The sequence below is a fragment of the Falco peregrinus genome, chromosome 9, assembly GCF_023634155.1.
Source record: "Falco peregrinus isolate bFalPer1 chromosome 9, bFalPer1.pri, whole genome shotgun sequence".
NCBI lineage: Eukaryota > Metazoa > Chordata > Aves > Falconiformes > Falconidae > Falco > Falco peregrinus.
The window spans coordinates 1,221,617-1,236,800 of NC_073729.1; the positions used below are offsets into that span (position 1 = coordinate 1,221,617).

Here is a 15,184-nt window from a genome sequence, read left to right on the forward strand (position 1 = left end):
CACAGTTAGCTGGAAACATGCTGTGGTGGAAGTGTTTGTAAAGGCTGTCAACAGTTTTAATGTCTTGGAATGGAATGGTCCCTTAAAGTATCTCGAAGTCAAGTTGGCCAAATGGCTCAAAGAATAAATTAGCACAGTACCTACTAAAAGGGTTTCAGAAAAGGTGAACAGAAGTGGTGCTACCACACCACTGACCAAATGCCAAGCAGACCAGTAGTCCCACTGCCGAGAGAAACTGAAAACAGGTAAGCAAAATTAAAATGCCTTTTGCTCAGTTCTCAACTCCCTTACTTCTTACTAGTAGCACAAGTCATCTTAGGTATAAACAGCGGGTGGGCATCCAGCAGTCTGGCAGCATCCTAATAATGATCGTAAGAAGAGAAGAAGCACAATCTAAATATTTCCTAGGTCTCTCCCCATCCTAAAGAATCTGTAAGACACCATGCGGGTACAAGTTCCGCTTGTAATCGAGTAACCCTTTGCCTAAGCCCATGGCCCAAAGTGCTGTCTGTAGTATGACTTGTGAGGACTGGTAAGCAGCTACCCATGAGCTAACGTGTCACTCTAAATGACCAGTGAACACAGAGGACACAGGCACAGAATGAGTCACTGGTTTCTTCCACTGAGCAAACCCCATACTACTGCAATGGGCCCTGTAGCTTTCAGATTGTACATACGCAGTCTAAATCTCTGACTGCTTATTTTACTGTAGGTCTTTGTATGTCAGTGAACTGGGCGAAGCTATAATGACTTCAGTAATGAAAAGTGGTATTTGTACAGCAGTATACTGTGCAGAAGACTTCTACACAACTCTCCACTAACATCTCCATTAAGGGTTTAGACAGCTAAACCACTGTCAGTATGTTGGAATGATTTACCTTTAGGGTGATGAGCCTTAAACGGTAATCGTCTGCTTGTATGACTCTGTTAACTGTGATTTCTATTCCTTCGTAGGTGACCTGTTCCTCTGGCCAATATTCTGTGCATTTCTGTGTGCAATACAAAATAAATCTAGTTAAGCAGGTATCAAGGGAGGTTCATTTTTACTCCTGAAATTGGATCTAGCACATGCACAGATGAATGTGAATAAACTTTGTTTCTATAAGTACAAGTTTTCACTTTCTAAACAGGGACCACATTTCAGGTGATTTCTGCTGCGTTCATAACAGCCTGATTGCATGATTAAAAATGCGCAAATCAAGGAATGACTAACCACTGCTTTTAAATACAGACACCCTTATTTATCTTTATGCAACTGATGTGCATACTGAAGGTTCATTAGAAAGGCCAGTAGCAATGTGCTTGTGTTTTGAGGTTAATCATTTTCTTAAGGTAATAATTGTTAATATAATACGCATTAGTTACCAATATTTCTGTGGTATGTATACACTGACATAGAAACACAAAATAGGTCTTTCCTATTTTTTATAAAGGGTCAATGCCCTCTGAATATAAGATAATCATTTGCATAGGTTTTTTTGTACAAAAGAACATGACTGGGAATTAGATTATGTACCAAAATCCACTTCAAATGGACACTGAGAAACTTTCAAAGCTAAGGAACTGAAAGGAAGCAACTGCTGTGACAGCTATTACACTACTACATTTGATTTTGCCAAAAAACAGTCAGAGATGCAGCCAGCACAACCTGGCAATTAGAAAAGCAGAAACCATAATCCATTTCCAAATCCACACTGTGGTATTGACACGCTAGAGATGAATAGGTGAGAATTTGTAAGCACTCCTATCCTGGAAGGAGGACTGAAAATGATTGGGGTTGGTTGTATGTGGTTTCTCTTTAAACAGATCAATATGGAAAGGAAGAGACAGGGACTTCAACATGGTGCATGAACTAGTTCATGGACAAGGAATGACATGAACAAGGCAGGGACTGAGAAAAAGGGTCCCTTGTGATAACAGAAGCAGCAATCTTGTTATCACAGAGGAATAAGAATCTGCTATCAGACAAATCCAGTTAAAGATTATGCTTGTAAGCTTCCTCTTTTATATGGCTGTACACAACAATGAAGGAAGTGAGTTAAATCATTTTGCTCTTCCCCACCAAAAATAACTCTATTTCAGGAGAAAGACTAACAACAGAGAAGTATCTTGCAAATTTACAGAGTCAAAATTTGTGTGGGGGAGAATCAGTGTTGTTCTATCTGCACAGTGCATCAGTTAATAACCCACTGGGAGTGTGGCCCACTGTGTCTCTCTAAAATTATTTATGCAGATTGCATTTTTTCTTCCTGTACTCTTAAACTGCTGAATCCATTGTAAAGACTGTCAAGAGCACTAGCAGCTATCAATAGCACAGACGTTGCTTTGCTTAAAGGAGTGGAGTACGATTGCCCACTCATTTCTGTGGGCTGTCTGTCAGTTCAGATTAGATGTTACAGAGGGCTGAGATAAGAGCTTTTAATACTCACATTAGCAAAGTCATTGCACTGAGGAGGAACACAAAGCCTCTGTCACTAGCATCATTGCTGAACAAAGGTTTTGGTTTTGAATCTATGTACTTCTGAGTCCTGCTATTCATTAATACATGTGTTATAGAAGAAAGGGGATGAATATAGAAGACATTTATATGAAAGGACTTACCCTATATTTATGGCTGAGATTCCTGACACCACTTAATTTTTGACACAAAAGGTATCAGAAAATACTCAGCAGCTCTGTTACGACAAATGGGCTACAGCAAGGGTCAGTTATATAGTATATCAGCATTGCAGTGCACTGCATCTCAAGACTCATATGATGAGTGAAATAGTTGCTCAGTATGGATAAGAGGAATTCTACATTATTTTACATTCCTGTTACACAATCTTGCTATGAAAACTATAGCGGAAGAACTTATCACTGGACATGTCATTCAGGACCAATATTTCCTCTGCATCATCATCTTTAAACCTTGAGGTCCTTAAATAATTCTGGTGTACTATGTCGTGACATTTTAACATCTCATTTGCCATAAACTGGCAACTCTGATCAACACGTAAGTTATTACTTCAGTGCTGCCTCTCAGACAGAGGCAGATGCAAGTTTAAAATGTTAGTGCAAAGAAAAAGTGTAAAAAGTGCAAACCAAAAATACTGTATTTTGCATCAGCAATGCCTTGACAGTATGTGTCCAGTCAGCCAGCTGTAATAACCGACCACTGGTAACTTGCTAAGGATGGTAATTCTCTGTCTTGTGTCATGTCTTTTTTCTCTGAAGTTCAAGGTTAAATTTATTTACTTCGCAACTGGGGAAAAGCTAAAGGTTTGTGTTAAAGGTTTGTGCACATGCATAATTGTGGACACTAAGCTTCCAGCTAGCAGTTAAGCCATTATAACTCTGTGTGCATGACAGAAGTATGCCCATATTCTTGGGCTTCTTACTAATGGCTTCTCAGGGACAAGCTTTAAACAAATACTGCTGCTGCAGCTTAAGAAACACCATTTGGACCTTTCCACTTGCTGCCAGTGGTGAGTGGGGATGCAGAGCCCCACACATGCTCAGATCACTGTCTCACATCTTACACTGCCAATAAAGGCAGACGTAAGTGCAACTACCTGTCTGTGAACTGAAGCCCAGACACATGGTTCTTGCAACTCTGCTATGGGGCAACTGTTTCAGCAGGTAAGTAATGAACAGCCGGAGGGCAGCAGTATTTTAAACTGCAAAAAACCCCACATCACGCTAGGTGGACAGCAGCTCTGGTTGCTGATTATCGTTAACTAGCATCTTTTGCAAGTCAGAAACAGCCTCAATGAAATGGGGCTATAGACACTGAATCATAATAAATGCAAGATAAAGCTGCACCAACTCTTTTGATTAAAGATATTCAACCTTAATAGTTACAGGGTACTATTGTTTTTATTCCTTTAGAGAGAATTTAAGAGTGTCTGCAGAGAGAGCTGGGTTTGAGGAGGTTTTGCATCAGCTGGGAGAGGAAAAATGGCAAAACCAGCAGTAGGCTAGGTCAGACGGTAAAACAAGACTTACAGTAAACTGAACTGAAAGAGCAGCCCACATCTTCTCTGAGCCTGAAGAATTTAATGCTGGCTCCGATGGCTCAAGGCCACTGAACTAACTTCTGGTTACTGGCTGAGCATTTATGCTGGAAGTATCTGCTAGAGTACAGACAAAAATACAGACTATATGTAACACCATTACCTCATTCATCTCTTCTATATTGGTAATCATGACAATGATGGGAGAACGCTCCTGCCACACCATTCTCCAGAAATCACTGACAGTATTAACTATCGGTCCCTGAGTAGCAATATATACCTTTTCCTCTCCTCCATAGCCCTGCCAACAAAACAACAAGAGATGAATTTTAACAGGGATGTCCACCACAACCTTGATGGTTCAGTCTTTAAAACAGAGCTATCACTGGTTGAAATAGTGACTCTGTGGCATCAGTTCTTCTCCTTTCTGTCTCCTGCATGTGTACACAGAGCAAAAGCACAACATGGACACTCGTTTCACTTGAGTCCAACAGCCTTGAGGTGACTCTGGCTAAGTCAAGAGCCTTATTCAGTCTTACCACGTGGTCAGGCCAGCTGACAAGCAATTTGCATCAAGAAGGGCAGAAGTGTGGTTTTGTCTAGTCTGAATCTGTGGAGTTGCACTTTGGGGCTTGATTTTCAGTTAACATAAGCAGGAGAGACGAGCAATCAGTTCAGCTAGGATGCCTTTTAAAGCCAGTGGATGTTGCAACTCTGTTTACATTAACAAGGGCTGAGAGAGGCTAGGCAGACGCATCAGACTATTAAGCTCTTACCCTGATGTAGTTAGCATTGATGTAAGAGCTGAGGGGGTCATCCTGATCAGCTGAGGTAAGGCACACTCTGCTGTGAGGATCTGAAAGGTGTAAAGAGATAAGCTGCTCAGAGGACAGAAAAAAGCACACAAGATTCTTTTGTACAGCAAGACATTTACATGCATTCATGGCCATCACAAAAGATGTGAGTGGCCTTGGAGAGTTCCCATGTTAAAATGTTACCACAAAAACCCCAGAAAGGATGGCTGGGGTAATTTGGCTGCTTCTGATAGCTTTACCTGCTCTCTGAAGCCTACTTAAATTGTTCCTGTTGCAGAGTCAGTGTCCCAGAGTGACTCTGGACAGTTTTCCGCTCCAGGAAATTATTTCTCAATTTGTTAGGTGAACAGACTCATTCTGGCTTGTAAGACATTAGAACATTGTTTGTGAAATGACAGCAAACAGCTTTTCTCCCAAACCATAAAAACATTTCTTGCACACAGGCAAGCCAGATGACAGTAACTCTTTCCCTGTCTTGTCTTGCAGTGACACTAAATGCCAAGATACACTACTAACAAATACAATGGTTAGAGAAATTAAAGAGTATTAACAGTCTCTTGTACTCTGCTTAAGTCTCTTCACTACAGTGACCGTCATTAGGGCTGTTTATGAAGCATTATTCTTGTTTTAGTAAGTTAACAGATGAAAACATTCCACCTGAGAAGTTCAGTTCAATTCCACTGAAGTCAATAGGAGCTGTTCCACTGATTTTACTGTGAGCTGACACACATCCACCTTCACCAGTACTACAGTTTCTTATCACTGACAAGAAACATCCTCCTGACAGAGGCCTCAGCAAACAGCAACAGCATGTATCACCAAGAGAATATTAAAAACAAACCACAGATGACTTCTTAATAGAAAGGTTCAGCCTGCTTAGAAACCAGAAAAAAAAAACCCCAAACCCCCAAAAATTGTACTTTACCCCATCTCACACTAAGGACTAGTTACACAGTAACTTCTACAGTACTAGACACACAGACACAGCATGAAATGCTGTTCCCAGACAGAACAGATTCATGTTATCTATTATGTGACAGTATGATCATAATCAGCAAAGCAAAGACATTACCAAAGATACTGTTTTATAGCACAGAAGTAGTGAAACCAGCGAGTTTCTTTAGCACAGTTCCCTCCTGCTCAAATTTGCTCACATCTCTAGTGCTGGGGAGATGGTGAGACAAAAGATAAAATCTGCTTTTTCATCAGTAATTTTGATAGCCTGAAACAGGTCACACTTCAAACGGTGACATTGGTTGCCAGATGTTTGTTCAAATGTCACTGCACTGGGTAGTTAGACCCCTTGCATGAAGTCCCTTTGCCTGGGTTTTATGCAGTCATCTGTGGAGTCTGCTGAATAAGTAACAATTATGTGATTTTCTCCTATTAATAATACCAATAATCCTAGGCTGCCCATCTCATGGAGGCTCTTTAGGGAAAAATAAAACGGATCTGAAGAACTCTATCAACAGGTACCACATATTTTTAAGCAGAGGCTTCCTTTAGTATTCTTCAGCGGCAGTAGAATTTGAGTTACTTTTCACTTCTGCATCCACTAATATTTAAACATTACTCAGAATATGCTTTTACTTTAAATTATAATACTTGCCTTGTGATTTTTCTATTAACGTAGTGTTTACATTTTTAAAGTTAGTGTGTTAGTGAATAGTTGCAAACTTATTTCATGTAAGTTTGTTAATCCTTGGAGGCATGGTAGGGTAGGAACCAGTTACCTTATCTGGAGAGGTCAAAGGGACAGCATGGCTGCTAGCAGATATCCATACAGCTGAGATGAAGTTTGCAACAAATAATTAGCCCATTGAGTGATCATTCTTAAAAAATACATGGTAGTGGGCCAGCTGGCATCTGTTCACAACTCTGGAACAGGGTGTTCAAAATGGCAGCAATTCTGACGTCTCATTTTAAACATCCAATATGAGATACTTAAAATGGTCCCAGTTCTCAAAGTACACATTAGATACCCAATTCAGAATATATAGATTACTTCAAAACCTAGCAGTTTAGGTACCTGAAATCACTAGCCACTTTTGCAATCTTCCCTTTCCAGCAAAACTAGTGAATTCATATGCGAACAATTCACTTCAGTCATTAGCACATCAATAGTGAAATGTGGCTGAATGTTTTTACACTTCTGGTCCAAGGTGGAGTACAAAGTCATCAGGAGGGTCGCACACACTGGATCATTGGCTGCAGCTGCCAAGAGTTGTAAGTCTAGGTAAAAAAAAAATCTCTTCTGGAACCGTTTCCAATCCAGGTTTGCTGACTAAAATGGTAGGTATAGCTGAGGACATTTTTTACTTCTCTGCACTTATCTTTGCTAACCTGACACAGAACCTTTAAGGCTTTGCAGGCTTACTGTGGCCAGCAGTGGCATATTCCAACAATGGCTTAGAGTAAAAAAAGAGACATGACATCTAATCACATCACTTTTCAAAGTAACTTTTAGTATTACAGAACTGAAAATGACACTTGTAAAAATCTGTACCAAAATTTTTCTCAAAACTCTACTCCTGGCTACATATAAAATAGCGTAATAGAACAGAAAAAGATTTTGATTTTCTACATAATCTTAATGCCATCAGGTCAGTTCCCAATATTCTCAGTTTGCATTTGAGGCATGATTCCGAGAAAAACATCAGCCAGGAAAATAACATGGCTAGAATTCAGTTCTTCTAAAGGAGTTTCATCAAACAAACCACTAAGTAACACCTGAATGAACAGACCAAGTTCATGGGTGGAATTTTTAAAAGCAACACCAACTATTGCTGATGTTCAGTGAATCTTAGGTTCTTCACGCTCTGTAACTCTTTGTAAATCTGGTTTATGCTTTGAAGCCATCTTTCTGCTTCATAAATATGGCCTTTGGACAATACGTTGTAGTGACAACACACTTCATGCATTCTGGAAAGGAAAGTGCAAAGATCTATGGCATATAGAATAAATCACCTTGCCTCAGTGACTTAAAAAGCAGAAACTTACTTGGGAGAATTGTTTTGTAGCGATTCTTACGCACTAAGCCTGGAATATCATATTCCTTTGGATCAACAAAGTTCATTGGAATTTCCTGTAAAAACAAAAGAAAAAACAAAACCCACAAAACACAGTAGATACTACTATTAGGTTCACAGAAAGAATAAGAAACCCAAGCCCATTATGTCCTGCCTGTGAGGGAGACAAAGTGATGAAATCAACCAAGACACGTGGTACACTACTTCTAGCAATTTACCACCACAATGTGATTGATGTTTCCTTTTACTATCACTGGCTTTCTTTTCTGAAGTCCTTAATATGAAAATGCTCATAGTGACTAATTCTTGGAGTAATATATGCAACAGCATTAACATTAGTTTCTAGTATTATTAGAACTGAATTGCAAGTGTGGGCACGGAACCGAACAAAAGGTGGTATGTAAGATACTCTGCTCCAAAAAGCAATGGACCTCAGATACCATTCTTTCTGATACACATTCCTTCTTCCTCTGAGGATGGAATGAAATAATATGCTAGTGACCCTCTGACAGCAACAAATTACGACACACATTATGATGGGCTGGCGTACTGACCTGACTCTATGGAGCTGGGGGGGAGTCACTCTTTGTGCACTGCACTTAAAGCTCCACAGGCAAGGACAGCAAACAGGTGTTCAGGGATTACCTGCTCTCTACACTGCTGACACAAAGAACACACAAAGATGGAGGGGCTTCTTATTCTCCACTACTTGTCTCCTGCAAGCAAACGGCCAATGCGCAACAGGAACAAACAGGAGCCTTCCACCAACCGGAGTCGGCAGGCATGCAATGAGACGGGATGTGCTAACCAGGCTCGGCAGAGAAAGGGCTCATGGGAGCTTGGGACCAGAGCTGGTCATCCCAGCTGCTGCACAGCGGACATGAGAGGCCCATAATGCACGTTCTGGTAACAGCAGTCAGGGTTGAGTAAGACATGCTTCACTCTGGGAAGAAACTAAGATGAGCAGAGCTATGGACTATGTTAAATTCTGGAGCTTTAGAAGACTTGACCACCTGCATTCTTGTACAGCACTGAGTGTACTGCTGGACTTCAGCAGAGGCAATTGATAATAAAAATATTTTGTTGAAGTAATCTCCTATCAATCTGGGGAATGGCATGGCAACAAAACCTTCATGTTTTCCTCAATTCCTACTTGGTATTTAGTCACCCAAAAATCTTCTTGAGCCAAGAGGTATGGTCTGTTTTGGGGACTCACTTATTCACTGCTCAAGCAAATTCTAAGCAAAATTGACAGGACTTTCGCCTGAGTGAAAACTCTAAATCTTGTAAGAATTTCAGGACTCAGCTCTGCGATTGAGATCCCCGCTGACTTTTCTTCCAAAATGAAACACACTGCTTCCTTTCTCATGGATCTGAACTTTGAAAATCAAGTAGGTTAGACAGACTGAAACTACATGATGCAGAGCTAGCTCACAGTAACTGTTTCAAAAAAAACCCAAAACAACTAGCTTACAATTTTTAATTACAGAAATGACACTGTGATTACACAGCTATTTTTATCCATGCTTTTTCAGCCTTCATTAAAGAATGGAAATGGCTTGGATAGTTTGGCTGTTGAATGATTTTCTGAACAACAGGAAGACTAATTCAAAAACTCTCAGAGAAATGAAGCATATTTTTTCCTACTTCTAACATTATTTTCTGTGCTTGAAAGCCACAGTGCACCTCAGAGACTGACGAAACTGTATGTGAACTTTTCAGCAGTCAATTGAGATGCTCACTAAGTGAACACTTACTTCCTCCCTATAACAGAAATGGATGCTTTACTTCAAAAGAATCAGGGCTTGTCTACACAAAAGCTGCTTTTCTTCAACTTGCACAGCACTAAGTGAACTAAGGACCACAGATATCTGGTGGTCTGTTTTAAAAGTCCAGACTATCTCATCTCCCCTTGTACTTGTAAAGTGAAAAAAACCCTGAAACTGCACAAGAAGGGAGGACAGCAAGCCATAAAGTGTTTCTTCCACCCTTTCAGATCCTTACAGGTCATAAAGAGGACTGGCTGAAAGGGCTGTTGTGTTGCAAAACATCATCTTCCTCTCGTTCTGCTGAGGTTACGTGTTTAAGAGAGTATTTGACTTGGTAGCATTAACTTCTGTAGCTCTTGATCACGTGTTCTGAAATATCCCAGCACGCAAAGACTGTGCCCTGGTTACCTCCCATCTTGTGCAGGAATTTACAACCCTGCCTAGCAGGCATAATACTCACAGCCGCTACAGCAATCTGCACCCCCCCCACACCCTGGTATAACAGACACGGACACTCAAGCAATTAGGGAAGACACTCACTGAATGCAAAGATCTAAAAAGCCAGTCTACTCACCACACTGAAATGTATCTGGCCTTTATCCTAAACTATGTAGAAACCAAATTTTCAACTGTTTGCTTCATTTGTGTACATAATTTTTTTTCTCAAAATGAGGTGAACAATTCTTTCAAAGAACAGTGGATACAGTGAGCCAAGGAAACATACTGCAGAATCCTAAAGGCAATAAATAATTTTTGTGCAGAAAAAAACCCAGTAATACATACTTCCTACGGCTCCTGCTGAGTGACATAACCATTCTCTGCTTTGGTTAACTGGAGGACATTCAAGCTTGGGAAGTAGCTCCATGCCAAGTACTCAACAGCAAAGAGTATGCACTTGAGTAATTTCATCCCCCAGGGCAACTCCAGACACATTTCAAGAAGTTATGCCTATAGTAAATCTGGCTTTTCTTCAGTAGTCCAATGAAAAAGTTTGATTTTTTTTGTTAAAAAGTAGCATGCCAACAGAAAAAAAAAAAAAAAAGAAAAAAAAGATTTGTGAAAACAAAGGGGGTTTTTTGTTGCCAGAACAAATTCTCTAGTTTTTAAGTGACAATATGACTGAAAGCTTTCCGACATTGTCATTTCAAGGGATGATGAGTTTGGGAATTCCATTAAATGCTTCATTGATGGAAGTGGAGTTTGTATGTACTAATTTTAGACTTGCAGAGAATAGCAAGGTTCACAGAAGAGAGACAACACCCTATTTTCCTGATGCTCCTAGAAGAGACAGGACAGATACTCACAAAGAACTCTGCCTGGAGTATGAAAGGATCCAGTGCTTTTTTGTGTAGTTCCTCTTCAGTAAGGATGTTTGATGCCGTCTGGAGGTACTCTCGGGCTGACTGTTCCCGTGGTGACATAACATAGCCAAAACCTTGCTCAGAACAGCCTGGGGTACACATATCCAGTGTGAGTGAAACATTTGAACCTCTCCTGCAAAACAGAGCAATCGAAGTTTGCTTACAACAGAACAGACTGACCCATAATTGTCAGCAATGGACACAGTCCCAGTGACAGATAAACAGCAACTTTAGAAAAGCACCCAGCTGGTTCTGCTGTTTACGTTTTGATTGCTAACTGTGGACAATGGGCGACGCTTCTTGGGTAGACGAGACCAGAAGATTATGTTGTACACTGGAATACGAAGGCCAACAATTGTTGTTGCACTTTTGCAAACCACACCACATTTTTGATTGCCTAAATATGGACTGACATTTTAGGCACCACAGGTGAAAGTCTTGGTCTTCATTTTCATCAGGCCAGATCCTACTGAATAACCATTTATTAGTAGCACAGAAAACATCGGTAGAGTAAGACCTTGGGATAAACATTACCAGCTCAACATTAATAAAGACATGAGAAGCCAACCATTACAGCGAATAATTTTTCTATCTGAAATTCTTTCTTTCCACAACAGTACATCATAAGAAGGGTAAAATGAAGGTCCCAACATTTTTAACAGTTAGAGTAAAAACAGAGATGCTGCTGAGGGTAGAATTTGTAGTGGCTTTACTGTCAGTTAGCCATACCACAAAACAAAGTCAAAATGTCTGTATTGTTTATTGAATGCAGTTTTACATCATTTCTGATCTTCTGTCAATCTCAAATACCACAGACAAAAGATTCAAATATCATCAGTTGATCTGTATTTAAGTATCTTTAACATAATAAAATCATTATAAATGATAAAATCATATGATTATTACTAGGGGTAATGTTCTATGCAACCACACAGTAAACTTCTTTTTTATGACTCTCAACTGGGAAAATCTAGTGAGGAGATGTTTGCAGGAGCTGTTGAAAAAATCACATAAACATGCAAGCACAACCAGCTCACAGAAAAGACAGTAGAAGTTGTTACTTGGATCAGAGCCTTTTTTTGGATTCAGGAGTTCTTCCAAAAGAATCGACAGCCAGCCTCCTGCTATGATTCACAGTCATGGGAAAATAATTTTGGATGAAACATGACCAGTAGTGGTAGACACTGAATCTTTAGTGACACCTTTCAAAAGATTTTGACCCTCCCCTCCTGTGTGCTGTTAAATAGCTACTATGTTCCTTCCCCAGAAACAGCTGCGTTTGACAACGAATGCTTTGGGTTCTTTAAGGTAGAAGAGCTACACACATAAAGATATTAATAGTTCTGCAGCACGAGGAAATGAGAGGGTTTCTTCTTAAGAGTGCTGTTTGAATTTAGCTAGTGACTACCCTTCTAATGGTGTAGGTGGTTAAGAATGAGAAGGAAGTAAAATGGAGAGATGGAGAAGCAGAATGGATGCAAAAGACGGACAAGTAGGCAAATCAACACAACACTCAAAGGAAGAGCAACCCGTGCTTGATGTAAGTGAAATCCGCCCAAGCACAGTTCAAACCTGAAATGATGTCTGGCTTCTCAAGCGCACGTGTATGGTTGAAAAAGTATACACCTTCTACCTGATATGAGAACTTCAAGGAACTGCTTTCTTTTTCCCATCTTTACTTCTTTGACATTTTAATTGTAATTCATTACTTGAACCAATTGATATTCCCTAACTGATATTCCCAAATTTTTATTCCCCAATTCCCTTGAAACAGTGAGTATCTTTCCTGCAGGCTAGCAGTTACCTGAGAAGAAGCATCAGCATCTTTAAAATGAGAGGGAAGGAATGAAATCAGGGATAGGCAAAACCACAAATGACTATTGCATTTCAAGCCCAATCTTGCCCGTAATGAAAAACAGCAGCAAAACTCACTGATAGCAGCAGGTGCAGGGATAAGCCCCAGAGGTTACTGCAATCTCATATTTAAAGAATATCATAAGAAAAGCTAGGAAATTTTATAGCAAATGCAACCATGAATAAAGTGAGAAAAAAATGTCTAAGCTCATGGAGTGCAAATGAAAAGCCTCTTCTGTAACATTCCCCTTTCACTGTGTCACGAAGAGCTTTGGAAACAGCATCATACTTTTTAAAATCCAAGTTCTGCCTTTGGTTTTAAGTTTGTGATACGAGAATTAACTATGGTTAGCACTTCAATTAAGGTCGAAAACCTAGAAATAAAGAGAGGTGATACTTTGCTATGTTGGGTCCTTCAGTAATGTCATTCTTATTCATAACATCATCACCTGCAGCAGAGTATCCTCACTGGATTTCTACCATCAAGATTTTGTTCTATTTCACTAAGACAACTGAAAGAAAACAAAACAGAAAAATATCTTCCTTTTATTTTAAATTTGCCTTTTCTCAGCTGTGAATCTCTGAGAAGCTCTATTGCCCTGATGGTTCAAGCAGTGAATACCAGCTTACCCCAAAGTTTCATTACTGGGTTAATTTCAAAGGAATTAATTTACTTTTGGGCTAACCCATTTTTTATGAGAATCATTGTACATTACCACTTGTCCTATGGTTTGCTTTTGGAGAAAGGACTAATCCTCCAGCATGAGTGACAGAAAAAAAATTAACAAGACCCACACCACTTTCATAGGTAAAAGTTTTCACCACCCTATAGTGGATTTCATGCTGTGCAGCTGCCGTCATAGGGAATGGCAAGAGATTCATCAAACACAGATGGATATTTCAAAGGAAAGAAATGATGCTTTTGAATCACACTTGTTGACAGCTGTCTAAAAATTGTGTATTTTTTTTGGCTAATACATTTATGACTGGACTGAAAATAAGACAGGAAATAAAGCAGGTGCTTGGCTTTAAAACCACATTTTAAAGTGACATTCATGAAGGCATTCAAGTTTCCTACTAGGTACAGAACTCCTAAATCCACAAAATCTGGGACCAGACTTTCCCCTATTAGTCATGTCTACCCTACCTTTCTTGCAAGCCCATGGATTTAACTGTTAGAGTAGCTGGATCTGTCTCCGCTTTAATGTCCATTATGCAGTCAAAGACCGGAGTCTCCGGTACAGGATCCAAATCTAGGAAGTCATCCTCATTTTTATCCTCTGTCCACTCTGAGTACGTGAATGAAGGCTGCCGGCTCACAGATTGGCGTCTGTCCTCTTGTAGTGGAAAGGGGGGGTCTGGACGGGCTCTGAGCAGATGCCAGAACTGGAGGAAACAAACATTTGAAAAAGCTTTCTGCTTGCTGCCAGGCCTTCCATGCAGCCTAGAGGATGGGTTTGTAGGGCAACATCGCAGCTCACTATAACGTATTAGAATTGCAGAGTACTGAAGAGGACAGGAATGTTCCATGCAGGAGTAGCTTTGTGATACGTTACATGGATTTACATCTACCCATTCAAACCTGCTTTCAGCCACAGAGGTTTCCACAGAGCTGGCCAGGCTTAACTCAGTGATACAGTGGAAGCAGATTGTGCTTGTGACACACCATGTGCAAGCCAATGTGATATCACTGTTCAGTTTCTTCCCCTTCCTAAGCTTGTTTACAAAATAAAAATCTACTATACTATTCTACAAATCATACTTCTCCTGACTTAATTGTTTTCCATCTAAAATTTAGATATAGCTGGGTTAAGTAAATATAAATTTTCCTGAACTGCACATCTTTGATAATCTGGCACTGTACCTCAAATTCACGTATAAATCAATCATTTTTTAAAGAGGCCATGATTTTGATGTATCTGGTTTTGAGGCTCAGAATGCCCCTACCAGTTTTTGGCCTGTGGCACAGACTGTTCTGTGATCTAATTAATTCATTTAAACATGATATAGACATTAAATAATTCATCTTGTGAAGTTCTAGGACATACATGTAATATTAAAGTTTATAATATAAAATAGTGAAAGGTTTGAAATAGCATGAATCTAAAAAATTGCTGTATCATATTGGTTTGCACGGATGCTGCGGCAGACTAGATTGATTTGGAGATTGTATTGATAGACTGTTTAATCCTCCACACAGGCCTCAGTTAAAAATTTCAAGGCCACGTCTAAATTCTGGAACCCTAGGCCAACTTCATCCCTCTAGCATTGAACTAGGAGCAATATCACTCAGGCTGATTGTTATACAAACTATATTGGACTGTCATACATTTTTTTTGAGACTAAGAAGAACAGGTCTTA

The 15,184-nt window shown here is 39.8% G+C and overlaps 1 protein-coding gene across 16 annotated transcripts in view; it reads right to left on the reverse strand.

Moving 5' to 3' along the window:
- The window catches only part of PTPN5 (protein tyrosine phosphatase non-receptor type 5), a 77,295-nt gene that overhangs the window by 11,920 nt on the left and 50,191 nt on the right, over positions 1-15,184 (reverse strand). For 15 of the 16 annotated variants that reach the window (XM_055813936.1, XM_055813928.1, XM_055813929.1 and 12 more), the window contains 6 exons: positions 13,971-14,209; positions 10,913-11,102; positions 7,811-7,895; positions 4,772-4,851; positions 4,159-4,296; positions 879-989 (listed from right to left, as the gene is read on the reverse strand). In XM_055813936.1, the coding sequence (XP_055669911.1) occupies positions 879-989; positions 4,159-4,296; positions 4,772-4,851; positions 7,811-7,895; positions 10,913-11,102; positions 13,971-14,209 (843 nt within the window). The remainder of the gene's footprint in view (positions 1-878; positions 990-4,158; positions 4,297-4,771; positions 4,852-7,810; positions 7,896-10,912; positions 11,103-13,970; positions 14,210-15,184) is intronic. The other variant, XM_055813943.1, reaches the window with a different exon arrangement.